This window comes from Amblyomma mixtum, chromosome 3 (genome assembly GCF_055824585.1).
Source record: "Amblyomma mixtum isolate Tamu chromosome 3, ASM5582458v1, whole genome shotgun sequence".
Classification (NCBI taxonomy): domain Eukaryota; kingdom Metazoa; phylum Arthropoda; class Arachnida; order Ixodida; family Ixodidae; genus Amblyomma; species Amblyomma mixtum.
The window spans coordinates 273651175-273677221 of record NC_143014.1 but is presented as its reverse complement, the minus strand read 5'-3'; the positions used below and the strand labels follow the sequence as shown (position 1 = coordinate 273677221).

The window sequence follows — 26047 nt, the reverse complement described above, 5'->3', positions numbered from 1 at the left end:
GTTGTGGATTTCCATGGAGGGGGGTCAGCCATTGTAGGCATGTGCACTGTCACCGCATTGTACAAGGATGCTATGGGCATAGTGTACTTTGTTTCAGATTTCTTTTTGCCTCTCACTGATCAATTAATTCTGTGAGTGTATTCAGTCATGCAAATTCCTGGAGAATCTGGATGTGAGTAGGTTTTGGTAAGATCGTGACGGTGCACACTGCATTCATATTTATTGTTTCTGACTCCGCCCACTGTCGCCTCATCAGGCGTTGGAGCCGGGCCTGGTAGAGAATCCTCGGCTGAAGATACAACTGTACAAGACATCTTGCCATCTGCGTTTGGGCTCCTCGCCCCCTAGACGAAATGCATTTGATCATGTTTAAGAAAGTCACTGCTGCTTTTTCACCCTATGGAGCCATTGTGTTCCTTTGCCAGATTTATGAATGTCTAAGCTAAAGACTATCAACTCATCTACCTCTTGCAATGACTGATTTCCAACCTTTGGCCACACTCTTTTAGTTGTCAGTTGCTTTCTTCCATTCTTGTTTTCAACATGAAGGTGAGACGCGGATTCGAGCACGCTCTTCATGAGTATACTGTATAGTTAACGGTGGTCTAGGGCTGATGCACGTGAGGACATCGCAGCCCTGCGGGGTTTCACACAGGCGCTATATTTGGTTTATTGCCCTCTGTGTTGACATGCCAATGGACAGGTTTATTCCAGCCAGGTGAATACCAGCATGAGCATGAGACACGTGCCAGCCACAGCGAGCCTCGCGCAAGCACACGCAGCAGCGCAGCCAAGCTAACCAGCCTAGCCACTGCATGTGGCTACTGCCTACAACATCTCCCCTGACAAAAAAAAATAACTCTTGGGAGGAATGACGCAGCGTCCACACCTGGTATGCTGGTGGGAGGTGTCAGCACAGGTTTTTTGTGAACTTTCTGGAGAAACTGAAGTCCCAGGAAGTGTTAGTGCCTTGTCGTCTTCATGTATGTCGCCATATAGAGGTTCCTCGTATACATCTTGGTTGTCTCTCTCTTCTTCCGCAGGCTTGAGAAAAGGGTTAAGACAGGTTCGATTTCGCCGTATAGTGTCGCTCCCAGTGTCAACTATATATGATCTAGGCTCGCTTGTGGGCACCACCACGTTCCCTTTTCGCTTTTCATCTCCTTGCAGAAGGGTCGGAAGTTGCCGTACGCCATGTCGTCTATCGTAGCCTATGCGCTGCTGTTTGCGGTATTGGGTTTCAAAATTCCAGAGTTTAGTGGCGTTTGGCAAATGGGGAACAAGCCTTCCGGGAGTCGAAGGAATCTTTGTCCGCAACCGCCTCCCCATCAATAGCTCAGAGGGGCTGTAGCCATTTCTCAGTGGATTTGACGTGTAGGACAAGGGGGTCAGGTACAGGTCTTGGGTCTTCTTCATTGAAGTTTTGATGATTTTCACAGCAGCCTCAGCGAGTCCATTGCTCTGAGGTTAGTGTGGGCTTGATGTGACGTGTTTGAACCCGTATTCTTGAGCAAACTTAGCGAAGCAAGAGGACGAGAACTGCGGACCATTATCGGAGACCCCCACCTCTGGAATGCCATGTGGGGCAAAAATTGATTTGCTATGATTGATCACTGTACAAGATGACAGCTTCTCTAGATGAGTCAGTTCCGGCTATCTGGAGTAATAATCAGTCATGATTAACCACCAGTGGCTAATGAAGAAGAACAGGTCCATTGCAACTCTCTCCCACGGTCTTAAAGGAAACTCGGTGGTTTGAAGGGGCATTTTTCGGTTGCTGGACGTCTTGACACATTCTGGACAATGTTTTATGGTGGTTGCAATGTCTTTGGCCACTGTAGGCCACCAAACAGAGTCCTTAGCGCGAGCCTGGGTCTTCATGACGCCGAAGTGACCTTCGTGCAAAAGGCGCAAAATTTCTTTCTTGCACGTGAGTGGGACAACCACAAAGGCAGCGTAGAGTAGCAGATCGTGCTCTATGGTGAGCTGTTGACGACACTAGTAAAAGGATCTCACTTCAGGGGGTAAATCTCGATGAGAAAGCCAATCTTTTGTGCAGAGTTCTCAGAGATACAAGCACACGTGATCTGATTTTTGGAATTCTTTCAGCCACGCAAGGCAGTGCTGCTTGATGAGAAGGGTTGTCCTCACGCAGCGCAAAAAGCCTTGATGTCACTTTCTAGCTCTATGTTGCCAGTCTCCTGCAGAGGCGCTCTGGAAAGTGTGTCGGCCACGATCAGGTCTTTCCCAGGTACATATACCTCTTCGTATTGGTACCTCATCATTCGCATTTTAAGTCTTTGTAGCTGCAGTGTAAGGTCATCAAGACTTTTTGGCATAAAGATAGGTACCAACAGCTTGTGGTCTGTTTCGATTGTGAATTGCTTGCCGACCAGGTAGTCACTGAATTTTCCGCAAGCCCAAACCAAGGCAACAGCCTCTTTCTCTATTTGTGCATAGCGTTTCTCCATGTCAGATAGAAGTCGGGAGGCATAAGCGATGACTGAAAACTTGCCACTGGTCTGTTTCTGTCGAATCACTGCCTCCAGTTCAAAGCAAGCAGAGTCTGTACTGACCACCGTCACCTTAGCAGGATTGTAGAACCCTAGCACTGGGCGAGATGAAAGTAGCTGCTTCCATATGTCGAACGCTTCCTGTTGAGGAATGTCCCAAACGAATTCCTGCTTTTTCGACAGCAAACAAGTAAGCGGCTGGAGCAAGTCCGCAATGCTGGGTACAAAGCGGGAAAAATATGTAGCCATTCCGAGCAGCCTTTGCAACTTGCTTCTATAAGTGGAATTGGCCATTTTTAAGATGGCTTCAACCTTTTTTTCATCGGGTTTGATCCCGTGCTGGCCAAGCTTGTGACCTAGGATAGTGAGCTGGTCGAGGTGAAACAGGCACTTGTTCTCGTTTAGCATGGCACCTGCCTCAGTTAGTAGTTGAAAAACGGTGCGAAGTGTCATTGTGCTCTGTTGCGTCTGAGCCTCAGATAAGGATGTCATCCATATGATATACAACTCTGTTGACATCTTCCAGAATTTTTCACATCTGCTTCTGGAAGTGCTCGGGAGCGGACGCGATGCCAAATGGAATCCTGTTGAAGCAAAACCTCCCGAATGGCGTGAAGAAGGTAGTAAGCTTCTTGCTATCTTCACTGAGTGATATCTGCCAGAACCCTGAATTGGCATTGAGCTTCGAAAACACCTTGGCCCCATGAAGCAGCCGGAGTGTATGCTTGACGGACGGAATCAGATGCAACTCTCTCGGGACGTAACGGTTGAGTTCAGTGAAGTCCATGCAGATTCTAACATCACCGTTCGGTTTTTGGACTACCACCATAGGTGCACACTATTCAGTCAGCTCATCAACAGATGAAATGACGCCAATATTTTCCATTAGCTGCAGTTCAAGCCTTGTTTTCTTGTACAACAGAATTGGTATGCGGCGAGGGGAGCTCAGAGCAAATGGTTTCGCACCTTCACGCAGGCGAATGTGGTGTTCTCTTAGTAGCTTGCCAAGGCCTTGAAACAATGAAGGAAATTTGTCTCTTGGGCTCACCTTCTTTGCGACAGCACTGACGAAGGTTAGCACCTGCAAGTCTTTGCTGGCGGGCTTGCCGAGTAAGGGAGTGTGGACATCTTCCAGCATGTCGACGCCTAGGAGCATTTCACGTCCACGGTAGGCGAGTTGAAGACACACTACGCTCTTAGCTGCGAGAGGTCTCCGATCAGGACCGTAGAGCTGCCGAGGAGCACACAACAATGGAAGCCTATGTCGGAGCATGCTGAAAGTCGTAGGTGGGAGGACAGATTCATAGACGCCTGTGTCGATCTTGAATTTCACAGGTTGGCCTTGCACGAGGACGGTTGTCTCCCGTGTCGATGTATCGAATTGAGACGGCTCCGAGAAATCCACCTTCGCTGTTGGGTCCTGATGCTTCAACAATGTCAACCCGGCGTGACATGCAGATAGATGTGTAGTAGTCCTTCTTATGGCAGCCCTTGCATACCTGTGTCCGTGCTGGGCATAGTGAACGTGGGTGTCATTCTTTTCCAGAACAACCCAATGTCAGAATGCTGTCAGCAGGTCGCGAATGTGGGCTTGATTCAAATGCTCTCGGCCGTCGTTGACATGAGCAGTGTTCGTGGGATGCCCAACTTGCTGTCTGCCAGATGCAACTTTGTTGACGGTTAACGTTTCGGGGTGAAGCTCCACTTGCTCCTAACGTACGCTTTCGACCTGCCTGATAAACTCAAGTGCCTCTGAAGGTAAGGTCAGCATCAAGTTGCAGTCTTGCTGACAATTTCTGGTCTTGAATGCCAACGACCAGTCTGTCTTGAACCAGTTTCTGTCGGAGGGTGCCATACTCACAATGGCTCGAAAGTGTGTGAAGTGCAGTTACGAAGTCTTCCACGGATTCGCCGTCATTTTGGACCCTCGTGTTGAAGTGAGCCCATTACACTCGCTGCGTGATGCGCCGCGGTATGAAGTAGCTGTCGAACTGCTTCAAGACGACTTCTAAGTTCTGGGCGTTCTCTCCGGAGAGTTTGAAGGTTCCGAAGACGTGCTCGGCCTGGTCGCCCATCAAGTAAAGGAGCATGTCGACTTGGTGTGACCCTGACTTGTGGCAGAGAGTGGAAGCCCTTCCTCCATTTCGGCCAGTCAGCAGGAGTCATGAGACAGACGGCCTCGGGTGGTTGATTGACGAAGGACGCCATGTTCTGGCCGCGTAGTCCAGGCCATAGACGCTGCTGTGACGTGTGCCATCGTAGATGGGTATCCAAGTGAAAGGACGCAGCCCAGCTGGGCTTACCATGGGAATTGCGTTACTTCTGACACCATGTTCAGATGTCAACAGGAAAGGTTTATTCCAGCCAGGCGAATACCGGCACGAGCACGACACACGTGCCAGCTGCAGCAAGCCTCGCGCGCTCGCGCACAGCAGTGCAGCCAAGCTAACCGGCCTAGCTACTGCATGTGGCTAATGACTACAACACTCTGCGCGTCTCATAGTTTACCGAGCGTGTTGTGTGTGTCGAAAGAAGTGCAGTCAGCTAGGATTATCTACCACTTCGCGACTCATTTGTAGGAGGGCATCATGGGTAGAGAATTCCCCCGAAACACGTATTAACGCGACAGTGTTAAGGGTCCTTTTCAGCTGAAAATCCAGCATCTTGGCGGCAAGGGCGTGAGTGAAAAATCTCCAGAGAAATCCACATATGTGACCTTGTGACGTCACCACAACCTGTCCACCGTGGCAGGTGGCAACCAAGACCAGAGTGTGAACAAGAAATTCACGATTCACAAGAGCACATAGAAATTATTTGTCGCGAGAGATTGCTTGGGAAATGCAACCTAGGTCTCAAAAATTGGCTGTGGTTTAGCTCTGGTTAAACCTGGAGTGACCCGATAGATACAGCTGGCCGAGTGGAACTCGCTGAGTCGAATTTCAAAGTCAGTCCTTCGCTGCTGCGTTTCGCTGGGCATTCCTTCTTCATCTTCGTCCCTGGAAGTGGATTCACAGTTACTCCATAAATTCCTTCCCTCAAATTCATTTTCTTCATTACGGCCCCTCTGTTTCTTCTTTCACTCGCACTTCGTCCCTTCCTCTACAAACGGATGACGGGTGTCCACCGAGATATGCGTGACAGTTAGTGCGCAATTTCCTTTCCTCAAATACAATTTTCATTTTCTTCATTACGGCCCCTCTTTGTTCTTTCACTTCCACTTCCTCCCTTCCTGTACGGTGCGGTCCGGGTGTCCACCACGGCGGTTGTTAGGCAACCACTCAAGGTAGGTGCGACCACGGCCGAGGTGCAACCACGGCGAAAGTGCGACCATGCTGAAGAGGCGAAGCGGTTGGCATAGAGCTATCGCTACAAAAACCCCACTGGTGGCTATGCTTGCAACAGCCACCAGTGGGGTTTTTGTAGTGATAGCTCTATGCCAACCGCTTCGCCCCCACTGGTGGCTATGCTTGCAACAGCCACCAGCCAGGGCAGCTTAAGCACTGCACCACTGCGCCAGGAGTGATGTGAGGACTCCCACCGATCTATGGATGTAAAGTAGAGAATGACCAATTCTGCATATATGTGGGCATTAACCCATTAACGCTCTTGCATTATCCACTCCAGTTTTCACATGCGTGGTAGGGCGTTGTGCTCGGGCAGCAATTGCGCCATACGTTCGTTGATTACGCATTTCATGAACTTGCCGATGTACGATGTGAGAAAATGGGCCACAGGTTGTCGAGGGACAGTGGCTTGCATGGCTTTGGAATGAGCCTGACGGTCACTTTTTTCCTGTCCGGTGGCCCACACCTTGTTCATGTGTAGCATGAGGGCTGCGAGCTCCGTGTCGATTCATTTCGCAGGAGTTGGTACTGTACTCCATCCGCAACTCGCTGGACTCAGTGGACCTCCACTCTTTCAGCCAAAAAGCCGCCACATTGCGATGGACACTATCTGCTTATCTACTACCTCCACGCCTTTGAGAAAGCAGCTGTATGCACCTAAAAGCGTGAAGCAAGTACGCAGCTGCCAGGGCTCCATAACGACTACAGACATTTTATGAAGTATACTCTAAACACGAAAGGAATGAAAAGAGAGTAAGCTGTTCTCTAGCGCATTTAGGGGCAGGGTATGCTGCCCAATCCCTGGGTAGATTTACATCTCTAAAAATATGAAATACGGTTGGCAACGGAAACAAATTTCTTCTTCAAAACATGCAAATTTCTAGCACTTTCAATAATTTTAACCGAGGTTTCAATCTCATCAATTTGCTAACCTCAGGTGCTGTGTTTAAAAGCTTCCTGCCATTGCTAACTGCATCAAATTATATTATTTGCAATGGAAATATACCTTCCTTGCAAAGAGTAAACATTTCGTATATTTAGTGATCGAAATCTACTCCATAACTTGGGCAACATACCTTGCTCCTAAAAAGAAGCGTGTTAAAGGACAGCTTACTTTTTTTTACTCCCATAGAGGCTTATTCATGTTTACAGTGTATTTTGCTCGTATCACATGACTACTCGCCAAACTTGCAAGGCAAATAAACCATGGAAGCTGAATGCCGGAGCGCCTTCAAACGCAAAGGACCACTTAAAACTCCTCAGCAGTGGTGCGGTTCTTCAATCTCGGTCTCCGTATTGAAGTCTACACTTGCGGATATCGAATCGGCAGAGTCCTAGAATACAATGATGACGAAGAAAAGCACGTCGTCAGTTACGCCAGCTGCCACCTAAAGCCAAAAGGAACTACATCACCACTGAACGTGAATGCTCCGCTGCAATATTCGCGGCCAGGCGATTCCGGGTGTATCCGAGATACCGTTTACAGTCGCCCACGGACAGGTAAGCTTCACATGGTCCATGACAACAAAAATCCCAAGCAGACGCCTTTCACGATGGAGTTTACTTCTTGATGAGTTCGACATCAGCCTCAAACATCGGCCAGGCAGCAAGAACTTCAAAGCATGCGCTCTTTCCCGCCTTCCATACGACGCCGCTTTGACGTCCAAAGAAACGCTGCTGCTCATTGATAACACGCAAAGGGAGAGGGCAGACAAAATCTATGAGGATTACCACTCCCTAAAACAAATTACTATGCACATCAAAAGTTGAAAACCGTGGAGGGGTTGGGCCAGATGAGAATCTGTCTCACAGCAAAATCCCTCAACCTACAGGATGGATCCGAAAAACCACAGCCGAGCCTCTGAAGAGGACAAACTTCGCCATAAAATTCGGCCGTCTTGTCACAACTTAGGGCACGGCATGAGAACATTAAAAAAAAACTTCAACAATGCTACTTCTGGCCAATGATGTTTATTTACACAAAGAGGTACACCCCCCCGTCAAAAGTATATAGCCCAAGGGGCTTGCTTGCAAGGCCTTCAGCATGCCTGGTTATGCCTACTCAGCGACCGTAATCTCTCGAACGATAAATGGCTTCGAGTCCTCAATTCTCCCAAGCTTTGGACTACTAGTTATTCTAGAGAGCCCCGCTAAACAGCTTAGAAGCGAACCTCTTGGGCTGTATACTTTTGACGAGGGCTGTACATTTCACCCTGTCCGGACAGTCAGACCTGTCAAACCCCTACATTGAGAAACTATCCGGTCCTTCCGCATGGACGGTCTCTATGCAGCGGCTCAGAATTGATTTCCTGGGCTCTTCAACACAATCAAGCGGTGATTGGCATGTGGTTGTTTTTATGGACAATCACACTGAGTGTGCGGAAACTTTCGCTGTTCCAGAAGCAACTGCTGGAAATGCAACGAAGGCTTTCCTGGAAGCAGTGGTTCTGCGGCATGCAGAGCCAGGGCAGGTGATAACAGATGGAGGATGCCATTCCTTGGCCTATATAGTAGACAAGCTGTTCTGTCTTACGCATGCGATTCACAGCTGCACCACGGTGTACTACACTCAGACCAATGACCTCTGCAAGAGCTTCACCTGAACACTATCGGAGAGATCAGCACGTAAGTCTCATCCTAGTATCGCTACTGAGACTGATTTCACACTTTCAGAACGTTTGTACACATCTTACCCCTGCACAAAACGACTCGCTACTCTCCATTTTTCCTGCGGTATGAAAATGATCCAACACTGTTCATTGATGCAACGCTGAAGACAAATCCTGGAGAGACAATCGGGTTTGTCAACAAGGAAACTATGTGCTGATGGAACGAAACGCAAGTAAGCAGGCGCAGGAGCGAGAATGAAGAGCCCAAGAAACACATAGCGTATGGTAAAACAATCCGCACGTAGCCATTAACAGTCGGTGACCATGTGTGCGCGTACGCATGCCCGCATCAAAGCGAGGTCAAACGTCGTTTTTCACATCCCTGCCTGAACTTCTACCTTATGTGGCAAACTCCCCCCCCCCCCAAAAAAAAAAAAATATCAGGAACTAGAAAATTCAAATTCGTGGCTTTATTAGCATAAATCGCATTAAACTGTCTGCCGTTCACCAATGTTTTTATCCAGTTAGGAGTGGATACCTGCGAACACCTCCAGCAGCGACTGGCTCGAACAGGACGCGGTTCTGGGTTCGATCCTCGGACCAGAACGCATTTTTCTTCAACTAGAATGTTCCTGTGAAAGCTGTATAGCTTTTCTTTGTAGCTGCCATATGGCTGCGCTTGGGTAGATGCTAATGAGCCACTACACTCCGTTATTCTACTTACTTTGGCTATCATGGACTCTTTAAAAACAAGCCTTCGGGACCACAATCGAAGCCCCAACTTCTGTCACCACAGCCATTCAAGTCCAAAGGCTTGGAGACTTTGTAGCCTTCCAACCTTTCAGCATTTTTAAAGTAAGGCGTGATGAAACTTTAACAAAAAATAGTGAAAATTAAGAACAACCTGACCGTGAAATCGCTCCTATTAATACGATTTGAAGCAACAGTTCACCTTTCTGCTAGCCGATTTCCAATGATCCTTATCGAGACTATCCTCTTGCAGCCTCTTAAGCTGCTATTTTGCTTGGCTATGTAATGCTTGTAAAGCGTTCTCTTCGAGCCTGAGGATGTACCCATGAATATATCATGGCATTTCAGACGGAAGTTTACCGTGACTTTCAGCTATGCTAAAAGAAGTTCCACACGCATCCGACATCTTTCGGCCCTCCACAATCTTTCTATATAACGAAAAACACTCCTTCCATGGGGACACCGCTGCTTGATGTTCGTGCATGTATGTGGTGCATACCGAGTTCGTGTCTTGGCAGACCTTAATTGGGGACAAATGCCTGTTCCAATCAAGGCAAGAGTCCGGACAGTCCTGAAAAATCCGGGACGGTTGGCAACCCTAGTTTTGGCGTACCAGCTGAAGGAAACGTGGATTATGAGGCACGCTATAGCAGAGGGCTCCCAAACAACTGCGACCTCGCTGAGTTCTTTAAAGGAAACTGCAGAGGCTTTAGAATTTGACGAGCTCAAAGGAGTCGAATGTGTGAGACCTCTAGGTAAAACATGCAAAGTTCTTTTGGGCTAGCGTTTGAAATGGTGACGTAATCACCGATTAAAAACGCAATGGCCTTCAAGCCTCTCTGCAGCGCACAGGGGAGGCGGGGAAGGTGTTATTTATAGTACGCATAAACGCGAAAAACCAATGCCACCGAAGGCAAAGCCTGCCAAGCGTTGTTTGGCTACATTCGACGACGCACGGCAAGGTACGGTTGAGGGCACACAGAGAAGTTGAAATCTTCCCATCTGCGACGTCACATCGAGCTTCTCTGCACTCCTCCGGTGCTTCGAGAAAAAGGCTGAGATTCATTTGTCGATTAGTAATTGTCACCATTTTAATTGCAAGCAAAATTGCAAGATGAACATTAAACACTCATTGCAGACGGCAGGCAACATAAATGCTATCGCATTTTCTTCTTCAAGAATGTGGTTAAGAAGGCCCTCAAGTTTTTTTTTTGTTTTGTTGTACAACATATTGTGTTCTATTTGAAGCTCTAGAGCTTTCCAACCGAAACACTTTGCCATATTCAAATATTACAAGAAAAATGTTAGCTAACTTATCCGAAAATAAAGTTGCATTTATCCTAACACAAAATTTCGGCACCGAAAAGACTCGAGTGACAAGTGGTTATGAAAAAAGAAAAGCCGCAGGAACTGTCTCGCTCACAGCTGACATCTAAACCGCCTCGCGAGTGCAGAGATGGAGGGAGTGAAAGCAGGAACAGAAAGATGCCCTGTAGTGGAGGACTCCGGATTAGTTTCGACCACATGGGGACCTTCAATGTGCACTGACATCGCAGAGCATATGGGTGTCTTTTGCATTTTGCCTCCATTGAAACGCGGCCGCCACAGCCGGGATTTGATACCACACCCTCGTGGACAACAGCCGAACACCGCAACCACTGAGCCATTGCAGTGGATACAGAGTTGATGCATATTTGCAAAGTGCAACATTTATTCAACTTTGGTCCAACTCATTTCAGACACATTGCATATCACTCATTGCTTTTGAGAGCAGCACCCTCTTCTTTAACAGCATGTACACTACGCTTTACACTGAAAATGTCATTTTATGAACTACATCACGGCTGCTTTTACGCCTCCATGTACACCTAGATACGTCACGGTTTAAGCTGCAGCTCCTCATTCACTCTGAAAGGTAAGCGCAGTCCCTTCGCCAACGGAACTCGGAACACCCACCTCAGCAAATTTGCTACACTATGGCCTGTTCTTGAATGCGGAGTGGCCGACGAGAGTTGACAGCAATATGGGCTAACGGCCCGCATTTTGCGGAACCGACATACCAAAAACCCTAAACACCTCACGAGTACACAACATAGCATTGCTGTACCGGTGCCCTGCGCATTAAATCATATTAAAAAAACACAACACTAAAGCACAAATGTATGCCTCATCAACATTATCAGCCTGACTACACCCACTGTAGGACAAAGGCCACTCTCATATCTCTCCAATTAACCTTGTACTGTGCACAGAGTGATACACAATTCCCATCAATATAGCAAATAACTTTGGCACATTGAGGTGGGTGTCCGCAGGGACACATACGTACAAGTAAAACAGGAAATGAGCAGCTAACTTACAAATGTCTGCGGTGTTACTGCGTAAAGACTAAATTGCGTCCGCTTGCTCGTTTCAAGAGCGTAACTCACACAACAGCTGAACTAAGGAAGTGCAAAAAGTGCAAGCAACTTCCGTTCCCAGCACGCTGCAATATGTTTGATTATTTTACAGGCGCTCAGGCAATTAATTTTTCTCAAACGCTGCAAGAATCAAACAGAAGCAGCTGCTGCTGCCTTTAGAGCAATGCCTGCTAAGCTGAAGAAGGTGAGGAAGCCGCCGCCATGTCGGCTGTCGCACTGTTATTTTCTTCGCCACTGGATGCACCAGGTGTCCACAGCTTTATCCTCACGCTGCGGCCAAATATCATGTGTCCATTTTTCTTGGCAGCTTCTTGGGCATCGGCTAGGCTAGCGAATGTCATCACGACCTTCCCCGACATCACGCCGTCGGCGTGTCGAACCCGAACCACCAGGTTTGCCTTCGCAGGCCAGAGAAAGTTTTCTATCTGGGCGGCATTGAAAGGCAAGCCCTCGGCGACCACCCTGTGCTGCCCCTCCGACGTCTGAAGGATCGCTTCCAGCTCGTGTGCCTTCGCCAAACGGAAGCCTGTAGTGCCTTCCCATGTGCCGGGCTTTTCTGCAGCACGTCGCACGGTGCCCGACGCTCTGCGAGCGCCAATTCGCGAACCCTTCTTCTCTTCCGCATACGACGCCAGGTTTAAAAGATCCCCTTCTAAGAGCCTGTCAGCGTAGTCTTCTGGTACGAGGCACAGTTCGAGTTTTGGCCCCATTAGCTTCCTTCCATTCATAGCCAATGCTCTTTGGGCTTCGTCGGGGCTCACGAACCGCATGAAAGCCGATCTCTGAGCCCTACCAGAGTTGAATTTCTCACGCTCTACTCGCATCATCTTGCAATGAGAGAAGAGCTCCTTCAGCTTCTCTTCTGTTGCACCCACTGGCAGGTTGCGGACCTGCACAACGGAACTGGATTTGACGTCTTTGTGCAGTGTGCTCAAAGCTGGCCTTCTCGACATAACGTAGCGGCGGACGTCGTCCACTTGTCCCCGGAAGGCCTTGATGTGGTGACCTGACAGCTTGGCACTCTCCCACGCGTAGTTGAGGGCCCTTTCCTGGTCCTCTTTTGAGGCCACCTCGACAAAAGCCCTGCCGGTAGGCAGGTCACCGTTGGTGCGGGTCAAAAGGAGGATGCCTCGCCTGCCCCCAGACACTCTGACACCGGCCTGTTTCAGGTGCCTGGCAACCTGCTCAGCGGTGATGTTTTCGGGAAGGTTATGAATCTTCAGCAAGAACCTGTCAGCGTTGCCGTCCATGTCGCTGTCACTGGTGTCACTATCACTGCCGCTATCGCTGCTGCTGTTGTCACCTTTGGAGGACGAGTCTTTTTTCTGTGCGCGGGCAGCAGACTCCTCTGCCACTTGCCCTGCCTCCTTGCCGTCTTCGAGGTCCTCTCCAGGCTTTTTGCTTCCACTATGGCAGTGCAGAAAAAGAAAAGCAAGACAAAGGTTGACACAACTGGGAAGGCGGAAGCAAGTAAAGCTGTTAATAATGCTGCTTCTACCGTAAAAGCGTAAAGAACAATGTTTTGCGGCGTTCTGGCAGTTTGCGAGCAGTACCACACAGTCTTGACAACTGAAGCAAGCGACCTCACCATGAAAACACGTGGAAAACAGGTACACGTGCAACAGCGCCTGTTGGTAATTGGATGCATGCATCTGTCGTTATTTCCATACGAAGCGGAGCTAAGCGAGCAACTACACTAGGGCACGGCATAGTCGTGGGAATTCAGACGTTTTTCTCTTTTTACCAAGAATAGAAATGATGGAAGTTCGTTGTGGTGAATAAATCTCTATTATTATTATTATTATTATTATTATACTGGATACTCGTGACCAGTTTCTATCACCTCGCAAGAGACGTGAGTCACGTGACTTTGTATCCATGTCGATGGCAGTACTTGTCTCGTTCATTCGCAGTAAATAAGGGCCATCACATGTGAAGATAAGCCACGGTGCACGGAGGCACATAAGAAGCCTATCACAATGCAAACTTCAGCTCAGCTTATGAGTGAGTTTCGGTAGCGGTGGTGTGAGTATCTCAACACAAGCACTTTCCTTACTTCACAAATACATACACCCATTTTTTTTTTGTTGTGAAGAAACCTATCAAATATACAATTACTGCGCCAACATTATTCATACCACCTAAAGAAGGTCCTGATAGGCAGTATGTAAGTATAGGCCCATGAAGTAATAAAAAAAAAGCTATTTTCAGCTCTCAGCCCGCTGTAGATGGGACTGCAGACACACTCTGCAAATAAAAACATATACTGCCAAATGGCTAAGCCTGAGGAAGTGATAAACTCATTCTGGAAGCACAATAAGCCAGCTCCTTCATTTTGCGACTTTGCTTCTTCACTTGTGGCCATAAAGCAGCTTTTATCACTAACCTAAATTTACCGGCCCTGCGGAGTTTCATACTCGGAATTGCCAAACGCATTAGTGCCAGTGGTGCTGCAGCCTCACAGCAGTAGTAAACAATAGCTAGTAGTGTAAATCTGCAGCAGTTTCAGAGTCCCTGCAGACATGACGAATAAATCTTCAGTGCTATCAACAGACAACGAACTACAGTGGACAACGAACTTCAGACAACGAACTAGAGTGGAATTCAGCACGCCAAGGCAAAATACCATGAGCTTTAAAGGAGAGCAATCTATTCACTTGACGTGACGGGCGTCACTTTGGTGTTCAACGCACAGCTTCAACGGTGCAGGCAGGAGCAGGTGATAAGGCGATTAGGCACGGCACGCAGCCTTTCACCATTTTTCGCTGTTCTCCACATACACCAACATGGCGGCCACTGAAAATGCTCCCTAATGAGAGAGGGGGGGATCTTTTTGGCTCCTAGAGAAAGCGTTCCAGTACACTGGTGACGGCCTGCATCATAAAGAGGGCCGGTCACTTTTAGCAGAGAAGGTTGGGAGTGAAGGGGAAGAAGCAATGATGTCAGTTCCAACCTCCCAAGGCTCCTTAACGTGATCTAGAAATGCATCTACTGCAATTCACACACCCCTCAGAGACCGCAGCAACTGCTATTGATCCCGCGCCTCAGCTCAGAAGCACAAGCGGCCATGATGGAACACTTTCTGAAAATTGTGTTAGATTACGTGCTGGCAAGTACCTGATCCAAAAACAGCTGCTTTACAAACAGCAGGCAAGCTACAATCTTGCTCCCATAATATGCTAGCCATTTCCCACGTCTAGTCGTGTTGCTTCACTTGTACAAATTGCACTAATTTCGTACTACTATGATGCCATTTTTACTGCAATCTCGTCATGGTGTACAGATGGCAGCCATTAGCCGGTTTCCTAGAGCGCCACGAGAGGCAGGAGTCAATGAGAGCACTGGGGCAGAGAAAGCCGAGCAAACTCTGTGAGTCACGCGCCTATGGGCTGAAAAGCTGAAAAAGGGCAGCTAATGATGGAGCATTTCGCAATGAAGGTTACAACGCCTAGCCTACAGCAGGGATGAATAATGAGAACAGCTATTACAGTAAAAATGACTGGAAGCGAGCAAACGCCTTTAGAGACGCCGAGGGGCAATTTCTAATCGCCAACAACATTGATCACTGTTAGGAACTGCCTTTAGAAAATTCTTGAATTACACCTCATCCTACAAGTTGTTTGCAGCACTGTAAAATACAGAGCTCTCTTGTCAAATCAGGGTCAAGGAAGACAAAAATACCTCAAATGAAAACAATCGACACAGGTCTGTCTGGCATTCTTTCTAACTTAAATACTTAAAATAATTGAGCAGTACTGCGACTATACGTTTTAAACAGTTATTGCAATACTTGAAAAGGTAGTTCAGGATGGTGTTTTTGAATCTACAGCGAGCGTTTCATTCACTGGTTAAATTAGCAGAGAAAATCCGCACGAACACAGCACTGCAGGGGCCTGCTGCGAAGTGGTACGCCACAATTCGTAAATGTGGCTAACGTGACGCTCGCGGTGTCGGCCGAGTCTCCTGTGTGCACATGTGCGAGGAGCTAGTGTTCCTGTACACATGCAGGCAGGAGCAGGAGGTGATATGGCGATTAGGCATGGTGCATAATGTTCCAGAACACTATTCGAAGCAGCTGGACACTGGTGCTGTTTCTTGCCCAGTGAGGAGGCTGCCAGTCACAGGGTAAGGGGCGCGGTTGACGTTCTGCAGCGCACGCTCTTCTGATCGGCTCAGATGACCGCAACCTTCACAACACTGCAAACTACTTGTGAGATGAAGTACAGGTGATTTTGCAAGCCGTACCCTTCATACTTAACAGATTTTGCATCTATGATGAAAGGTGCTATGGAGTCTCTTTATGTATGCAAATCGTTGCGTTTCAGCAATACAATCATTTCTATTTTAACTAACAGCCCATCCATCCGTTCCTAAATGCTGCCTCCCTATCATGAGCAGCATCAAATTTTCCTGGAAAACTAGGGCTGTCCTCACTTCTTACATCAGGGTGTCTAGCGAGGTACTATTTTCAAGTTCTCTGACTCTTCCAAGCTTTCCCCGACTAATCCAGGTAAAATTCTCTGGCCACAGAAGAGGCGAAAAATTTTAGTGGCTGATGGTATTAGACAGTGCACATGAACTATTCACAGCAAGAAAACTATTTACCGAAATTTTAAACGCTGTATTGAAAACATATTTGCTCTACCTGTTTTACAGAACTCTTTTTTTCCTGAAGGAAGCCCAGCTTCAAGCTGCGACTAACAACGCAATCACTGCTTCTTGTCTTCCAGCTCATTATACAGAGACACTGAGGACTAATTGAAGTTGGCCTGTATCAATAGACTACCGTGCACTGATTAGAAAGACGCTAAGTACTCTAAAGAATGGACCTTTTTATAAACTAGAAGGTGTCAAAAAATCAAATGCAGGAATCGCTGCCACCTATCGTTTTCACAAGCAAACTGCGGTGAGTCAAGGTGGTTTTTCACTTGCAGATCTCTGAATCTAGGTTACACTGCCATTCACTTTCAAATGGTGATCACGGAGGCCTTTACAGGACGTCATGAGTTTGAATTGAGCAGGGCAGAAAATAATCCATATTTAAATCCAATTTTGTTATCATAAATGAGTCGTTTGCAGCCGGAAAAAGCATCACCGTAGTGAGAAAGAGGTAGAGAATCGATTTTTACTACGAACAAAAGTTGGATGGGGCTGTCCTCAGTGCCCCTTTAATAAGAGTGGCTACTTTATTTGACTTCTGAACGTTATATGTTTGCAGTAAGGACGTAAAAGAGAAAGTTTGTTCTGCTTACTACTGGTTTCAGCTTCTTCCATGAAAAATACTTTTGACTGTAGCTTAGTTTCTTGATCAGCACCAAGGAAAACTTAGTGAGTGATGCAGCAGTCAGCACAGAACAAACCAAATATACACAGTGCTCGTTTCATGGACAAAGAGAAAAAGACAGATAAAATTAAGTTTGACAGACCTGATGTCACGCCTTATAACTGTGCAAAGCAAAAAGGTCATGCAAATGTGCATGGACCACATGCTCAGAACTCGCTGTACTGTCACAATTCAGTTCAGATCATGATGTTAATTTCAGTCGGTAGTTATCCCTGAATTGGCTAACTTTTTTGATGCTATCCCTGATGATGCAGGTTTTCCAAGGTTTCCAGATTGCTAGACACCCTGTACATGCATGTCAGCATCGAACTATGCTGCTGAATCTAAAGTTCACTGAGAGTTCCCAACTGGCCCAGCAGTGCGTCGACTTCACAATAACACAACATGTGCAATGTCATCAATTCCTGCGGAACCATCTCATGGTAGCTACGGGCGTATCAGTGGCAAATGACGTGTATGCACCACGAGAACTGATAAGACCATTTTCACTTCAATGGCTATTACGAACTTTACTTTCTTTATTGAAAAGGCTCCCATTAATTTAAACTCTGCCTAATTGAACAAGCATATGACCCCCTTTAAGTATGAGTTATCAAGAGTCTGCATACACTTTTGTGCTGCACAGATGTAAAGTCATGTACATTAATAAATATTTGCAAATAGAAAATCAAAGCATCGTATGTTTTTCAGTTATTAAACTTTACAATCAGAATCTGTTTCTAGCAGTTTGTCCAATGCATAGCAAATAATGAGCTGGGATCAGGATATCGGATTCTTGTCATTTATCTAACGAGTAACAGACAATGAGCTCGGATGAACAGTTACAAGGAACTGTGAATATGTTGAACAGTGTTTGGTCTGTAGAGCATTGAGTCAGCCTGAGCAAATGTAAAAAAATTCTTAATTTACCTGTGCATTCTAGTCCCTTCCAGCTTGGCTTTGGAAACAACAAATCACAAGTGCCCACATATGGCCCGTTAAGAACATTAAGATTTTGAACTCAGCACCGCCGTAGGGTATTTCAACACAAGGTTATATTCCCTGCAGTTACAACCATTTCTGCACATTTGAACTTCGCGGCATGAAAATAATGATGCAGAAACAGAATGCCAAAGCACTGACAAATGAGAACTACAAGCCTGCTTAACAGCTCTACACTTCGTATTTCTGCTAGCTTTTGCATTTATATTCCAAAGGTATTCATTTTTTCTCGGCTATAAATTTCACTGTACAAATACCCTAGCGAGTGCTTCAATAGATAAGCTACCCATTTGTTAACTTTTGTGCTCTCGACATAATTTCGATGCCTTACTGTATCAAACTCACACAATGCAAATAGACCATTAGTAAAGCACTCGCAAGCATACTGCCTGAAAGCTCTGTTTCTAAGTCATTAGAGGCATAACTATTACCGCAATCTCCAGACTATAATCTGCGGACTGTAGATGCTTAAAAGCTCAAATTTCGCATTGTGCAGACTGCCTATGGGAGTGGACTATACAAGCTTAACTTTTTCTAAGATTTTTGGCAAAGCAGAGGAAGCCTAGCATGGCAGTAGAAGTAAAAAAAAAAATGCATGGCCCTACAGCACCTGCGACATTTTACTGCGCTAAATCACATAATAAGATCAGCTCCCATAAGCAATCAGCTTCGATATGCAAGCAAATGCTGCTTGTGGAGGCTGCTTTTCGATCAGAGCTGGGATTTGTGAGCACATCTACAAAACATCAATGAATAACACCTCGTACTATGGCCGCTGAAGAAGGTGTCCGGGAAGTTTGGCTTCACGAAAGCCGGACTTTCTTAGAAACTGCTGCAACAGAGGTGTCTGATTCTGACGGCAATGACACTGGCAAGGCTTTGTCGAATCCGGACAGGCTTGACTTGTTTTATTCTGACAGCACCGGGGAAAGTGGTTTTGACGGCTTTTGGGCCCGACTTCTATGCGGTCTATGAAAGGCACAGAATTTTAATACCTGACAATTAAATTTTTGCTAACCAAATGTATACTGCTTGCTGACAATCTAAAAACCCTATTTTCAGCCAAAATTCATCCCTGCGGACTATTTAAGCAAGAACTTTTTACTTTAAGCGAAATTTGTCCCTGCGGACCGACTATAGTCGGGAAAATACGGTAATCCCTTTATGTGTTTTACACTGTAATAAGTTTCATGATGATATTTTTAGGCATCTCCATCTATTGGACAATAGGAATTCTGAATTTGTGTGAAATGTCATATCATCTGAACTAGAGAGAATGGTTTATCGGGGTTTAACGTCCCAAAGCGACTCAGTCTATGAGGGACGCAGTAGTGAAGGGCTCCGGCAGTTGCGACCACCTGGGGTTCATTAATGTGCTCTGACATCGCACAATACACAGGCCTCTAGAATTTCACCTCCACCAAAATTCGACCTCCACGGCCGGGATCGAACCCACATCTTTCGGGTCAGCAGCCAAGTGCTGTAACCACTGAGCCACTGCAGTGGCAGAGAGAACATATGACAAGCAGACTACAGGCACTATCAGTCACTATAAATAGACTAATAAAGAAAACCATTCAAGCTATGCAGCTTGCGCAGATGAATGAGGTAAGCAAGCTCCACTCGCAGCCAATGCCTCACCAGCATATAGCCAAAACAAAAGAGTAACGTCAGAGAAGTGCGAGAGGGATACAGTTGCAGGGGGACTCAGAGGCATGAAGGAGGTGTTGCCAAGGAAGAAAAATCGCAATACACTCTGCCTCACTAACACTGCACACCACTGTGGGAGCCATGCCTCGCATCAACTTGTTGAAAGCCAAGTTCAAAAAGCTGTTTGCACATAAGTACCATTCGTGATTCACAGCAGCCGGTGCTTAGCCTACCATACCACTAGTTACACACTTGGTTTGTGCATGGCTCACTTGTTCCTGCAAGGAAATAACCTTGTGAACTCATCTCTCAGTTCGCTGACATAATTTCAAGCATCCACACAGCTGAAACTCCAGTAGCAAAATGTCCAGGATCCACAGCTGGCCACTGGTGAAGTGGAAGCTGCACTCTGAATTGGAGGATGGTTCCTCATGCATGAGGACAATGCCAACTAGGTTCTACAGTGTACACTGATGTTGAAAGATTGTTTGCAGAGGCAAAGCTTAGTATGAACTGCCATGAAACAAGATGTTTGAAGTAAACAAAGGTTTAGCACAACTTCCAGAGCAAATTCAATGCAACTTTAAAACCTGTTAAATTTCAGACAATTTAAATGATTTCACATATGCCAGCCAGCCCACTTTACTGAAGGCCGACAATAATACTGCTGCAAGAGGCAGGTTTGTGATAAGGCTTTAATATTTGTGACAAATCTGTATTGCCCTTCTAGATGAAACCTACTGCCTAACCTCCCCTGGCTTTCTTGAAGACAATGTTGTGACTGGGTTTTTGTGGAACAGTCACAAATACTGCTTTGAAGAAGCAGTCCTCCTTAAATGATGATCTAACTAAAGTATATTAATTTAACTAAGGTACTAATTTCTTTTTAGGGCATCATTATATCACAGAAAGCATAATTACATGATGTGTAGTTAATTACTGCCATTTCAAAACACCACATAAGCTGAAATTTCTAATACATGAACATCTGGGGGAGGAGTAAGGCACCAGAAACAGCTGGAACTCCTGTTCTATTGCATGCAGCTTAAAATAAAGTACATCAGGTGTGTTGGCCAAGACAACTCTGTAATCAAGTCAAACTTTCGAAGTTCCACATCCTTCTAATGAAAAATAAATTGACAACACGGTCAGCAAGACATTTTCAAATTCAAATTTGCTGCCTACTAGCCACAGATGTGGTAGCGACAATGGAAGAGAAGAAGAAATGCATCAAATAAGAGTGACAGCAATATGTAACAAATTTCACTTCCAGCCTGAATGCACATTCTATTACACCTCGCTGTAAGCTGACTGATAACAACAGCCTCACTGCAAAAAAAAAAAAAACAGTAAGGTGTACATTCAATTACTGTACATTCAACGCCATGGACACTAATGATACGAGGCATGGCATGGGCCCCTCATGCTAGCAGTGAGGCGTGTTGCTACAACCCAAACTAATCCCTCCTGTGTTGTTGTTCTGCACTGCCTGCCACAAGTGCTTCTTTGCACCTCGCTAAAAAGAGAAGCTATTCATTGTGTACGTGGCAATTGACTTCATTCTAGACCTTCCTCAGATGACTTCCTCATTCAGTGTGAGCCAGTATGCTTTGTATACTTCACAGTTCCTCACAAGGATTGCTTCGGAATTTCTGAACACTCTCTAACAAATATGACGCAAGAAATATGAAATAAAGAACATTACAAAAGTCATGCATACGTAAAGGTCTTTTATTCATATTTCTACATAAGCAACGGGCTATGAAATGTCTATCTGCTTCCAGATGACTAGCATATGAAGATAAGAGTTGTTCTGAAAACAGACAAGTTAACAAAGTACTAATGTGTTCTTTGTGTCATAGTGTGAAACTTATTAGATGAAATTAATATATGTGCATTGAAACCGCTATCCCACACTCTGCGGCACTGTCCAATATTAACACCACGAGAGACAGACACAATGATCCATAAAAATACCTTCTTTAACATCCAATGAACAAGACTTCTCGTGTAATCAGCATGTACTCCACAGTCATCCCAGCTGAGCAGGATAACCCTTTGAAAGCTGCCGCCACCATCCTTGGGTTGCATGAAGACAAAGATCCAACTCGGCTCAACTGAGCAAGCTAACAGCCTTATCAGTACTTTGGACTTTTACTCAGAAAAAAAAAAAAAGATGGCTTCTACTAGCACCTTTATAATCCTTACATTAAAGGTACTCAAACTAGCAATCTTCTAGATGAGCACTTGTACTAAATCACAACCCATGTCATAGGTCACAATGTGGCAAAGAGCCTGAGAAGAAAAAAATGCCCTCTGATTTCAATTTTTTAACAGCAGCATTGAACAGTCAGCTTTTGCAAACAACTTTATGTTAATTTCCTCCAAATATTTCTGCTGGCCAACGTGCTCTCAATTCAAGAACCACTCCTGCATGAAGTTAATCTGCTACATACCCTCTTTTTATGGCGTCCTAATGTACACCCTTTAGTGTTTGTGCTACCTTCTTGTGGAAAAAAAGAGTATTAGGTTTATGAAGACGCGCTCACATGGTTTTGATTCCTCCACATGCATCATCTGGTCCTGTGGAGGAGCACAAAAGTTGATTTTTATCTTGAGTGGCACTGTCCTTGGTTCGTTATTACCGACATCCACAAGGTGTTATCACTCTCAGCATTTTTTACTCGGTTTCCTTTGAGTGGTTCAGATGCCTGGAAAAGTTGCTTTACAGTCAGACACACCGTTTTCTATTCGGGCAGTGGTACTGATGGATCTCTACACTTGGATTACAACAGTACCAGCACCAGATCAAACGACCTAAGTCCAGAGGCAAAGCACAGACAGCCCAGAACGACTAACGGCGAACCACTTTCCAAAGAGGGTGCCTCAGACCTCTTCACAAGGCAGCCACACCCAGTGAAGGTGCCATAGCTGACCAAAGCAAGATGGCAGAGCTAATGCTGGAAGAGTTGTGAAGGTGATAGGATGAATGCTATGTGTGTGGCATCAAGTTTGTAAAATATTATGGAAGAATAAAACGAAAAAACGCATGCTTTTGCATTGCAATTGTTTAAAGCAGGTGGTCAGCCATCTTGCTTTCATCGCATGTGACACGTGGAAAAGCTCACATGTGGAATTTCACTTCAGGTCCGAGCCTAGCAGTGCCCAAATGTTATTGGTACATGCATCAAAAAACGACGGAGATGATAGCAAAGAGGCCGCCCTTGAACTGTCTTCTGGACAATTTAAACTCCGCCTTCAGATAATCTGCCCAAATATAGGGGTTTTGCCAAGGTCAGCTTTATGAAAGTCAGCATGGTATTCAATCACCAGCAAATATTAGAAAATTCTTGAATATCAATTTCTCGAATTGAATACAAACCGAACAACAAACAATCAATTCATATTCAATTATTCAAATAATCCCACACCTTAAAATTTATAAAATTTCACCCTTGAAGAGCACTGAGCACAATGCACAGAATTTAGAGTGTTCTGAACACTCCCGCAACACTACGAATAATTACAATGTGTGAGCTGCAAACGCATCTGTGAGCATTAAGCGCTGCCCTAAATGGATTTGTAAGAATGCACTTCGCTTGCTTCAGAACACGGATATCGTTCATTCCCGAGGGTACGAATTTCATGTGATACGAATATTTTTTGTGATCCCATGAGATTCATATCAATGAGATCTCACTATATTACATTATTTACATAAAGAACATGACAATCAGATCTTTTGTTGTATTTGGTAATCAAAATGTATCGAGCCACCTCCCCGACTTTTTTTTCTTCTTCCCCTCCTCCACTGTTAAAAAGCAGCACAGCTAAGCATGATAAATGAAAGACAGATTTATTATGCATTAATTTCATGAACTAGATTATGCTACTAAGAAAGAACTATATTTCTTGCTACCACATTTCTCATTCTTCCAGCAGTTACTTTCACACCATCCAAAACATTTTTACACATTTTCCTGCTTGAGTTAGACCAACAGCCAGCAAATTTACTGCAACTGCCAGCCAAATGAAACAGCAGTCAAAGAGAGCTCTCCATTAGATTAATGGATGGTCTCCTTGTAAACAACCTTAAAACAAGAATAGATGTTTCGTGTGCAAAGGTAAGCAGCACAACATGCACAAGTCAGTGATGGGCATAATTTATTCAATTGCGTACAACACAGCTCCCACAAATGTCTTAACAAAACAAAATAATGAGACAACCTTCAAAAAAATCTTGAGAACAACAAAACTATATATGTAACAAAATTCAACTTATTTTTTTTGCTACCAGGAGACCTTCTAGAGTGACATATGATATCATGCAGTGCATGTTCAGCTGACTACTGTCAGCTCAAAATTAGGTCTTTCTCAACAAACTTTGTAACGAAGTGGCAAAACTGCCATAAATATGATTCATCACTTTGGTTAGTTCTAGCTAGCAGAGCCCTCTGTGATGTCTTGCATCATATCATGCCACACATTCTCCTTACAATACACATTAAAGCCAACACAGATTCTAAAAAAATGACCCCAGCGTATATAAGCATTAAAATCTAACTACTATTGCATATTTATAAAGTTTCTTTGAACGTTCACCTGAGAATATGAATAGAACTAGTGATTCTCAACCATAAATGTGTTGACAATAAAAATAAAAGAGAAAAGAAAAGAGCACAAAAAGAAAAGAGGGGGTGGAAGCACTCCTAAATTATTGTTTGAATAATTTCGGAAGCTGGGGGGGGGGCACTTCTTTTGCACTCCCATAATGTCCACACTCCCAACTAGCCCAATCAGCTAGTCTCCTTATGAGTGCGCTGGTTTTCTCTAGCAAACTGCTGCGAAGTCTAAGAAAGAGGAAGTGAAAGTGCTATGATGACAAAGGACAGATTACGCCACTAGTTGTGACTGTCAACTGAACTTATGTTATGGATATGCAGAGAAGAGAAAAAAATGCTGCATTGGCCGAATGCAGCAACTAATCCATGTGTTGTGCCACGCTTTTCACAGAAAATATATGAGTTTCTGCTTGCAATTCAAATGCATGACTTGAAGAAGCCCAGAAGGGTCCATCAGGTCATGCCATCTAGCAAAAAAGCTACGAGGCTTCACCATAGAGGAAAATCTTCAAACAACCCAGAAATATCATTAAAAACCAGAAAAGGTCAATGGACGCTCACTTGAGAACCACTGGCTTGGACATTTTTGGTGCCTAAACACGGCCTTTCATCCTTAATCGCTTAAAGATTCCTTAGTACTAATATGCATTTGGGAAATTTTTAAATATAAAAAATTCAAAGTAGAGCTCATGGAACAAAGAGCTGTCTTATTGGCACTGCATATCAGTAGCATCAAAACTTACAGTACACTATTATTACTTGAGGCTCTGTGGGTCATGAAGTATAGCGGTTCAAATTGGGAGTTGTGGGGACGCCTTCGTCCCCTGCGTTCGCTTTCCCTCACTCACTAGTTCCCTGTGGTTAGCTTCCCCGCAACGCACTCCCTTTAGTGGGGTTACTTTGAACAGGAGAGGGCGCTCGCGTCGCAGCGACAGCAGCGCCACGGATGGCGTGTTTTGCCGCTCGCGCGCGGGGGAAGGCTATCTCTCTTCTCCCTGGGACCGGGAAGCAAGCGGACGTTTCGCTCGCGGCTTCGCTCTTCGTCGACGGGCGCCTCTTGGTCGGAACTTGCTCCCGCCAAGCCTGTCCCGTCCGGCCTCGAAGTTTTCCCTCTGCCCTACCGTGGGCGAACCCTCACTCGTAGCCGTGCTGGTGAGTCGGACATCCTCGATTCCTCAGTGTATTTTGTTGCTAGCTGGCGTTATTGTTGTTATAGCAATAAATGCCTTGTTTGTGTCAGCCAGTGTGTCGTTCCTTTGTTCCCGCAGAGCAAGGCCCTCCGCGGTCGGCGTGCGCTCAGTAGCGCTCGCGACCACGGGGTGGGGTCCGCGCGGCTTTGAACTGTGTGAGCCGCGGTAAAACGGGGAGAATGTGCATATCTCCCCCAGTTTAAACCCCACAGAGTATAATTTTAAACTTCTTATCAAAAAGCACTTATATTCACTTAAAATGCCTTCTAAAAAGGTCTTCAAAGACAAAGTGAGCATATGCATTTTCTTTGTTAGCTGCACAAAGTGGAATAGAGTAACACTGTTAGCATCTATCGTAACATATACTAGACATTTAATACAGTGAATACCTGTCAATTCAAATTTCATTAATTTGAATTTTTGGACAATTCAAACTGTATGACTTGGTCTTTTAATTGCGAGAATTTCAACATGAATCGGCTCCGTCATCGATAATTTGAACTATGCACTGCTGACTAGGGAGTCTGGGTACACAGCCAGCAGGGCTATACACCCACGAGGCTATACACCCGCAAGGCTGTGCTGCCTCTTCGAAGGAGATAAGGAGAAGATATAACAACAGCG

At 45.5% G+C, this 26047-nt stretch overlaps 1 protein-coding gene and 2 pseudogenes across 2 annotated transcripts in view; all 3 read right to left on the bottom strand.

Moving 5' to 3' along the window:
• On the bottom strand, positions 1-3651 carry LOC149354883 (uncharacterized; annotated as a pseudogene).
• A 163-nt stretch (positions 3652-3814) lies between these two features.
• Positions 3815-5701, bottom strand: LOC149354882 (uncharacterized; annotated as a pseudogene).
• A 5208-nt stretch (positions 5702-10909) lies between these two features.
• LOC149354876 (uncharacterized) overlaps positions 10910-26047 on the bottom strand; it is a 246907-nt gene continuing 231769 nt past the window's right edge. For both annotated transcript variants that reach the window (XM_089583536.1, XM_089583535.1), the window contains exon 13: positions 10910-13043. In XM_089583536.1, the coding sequence (XP_089439662.1) occupies positions 11807-13043 (1237 nt within the window). In that variant the 3' untranslated portion in view covers positions 10910-11806. The remainder of the gene's footprint in view (positions 13044-26047) is intronic.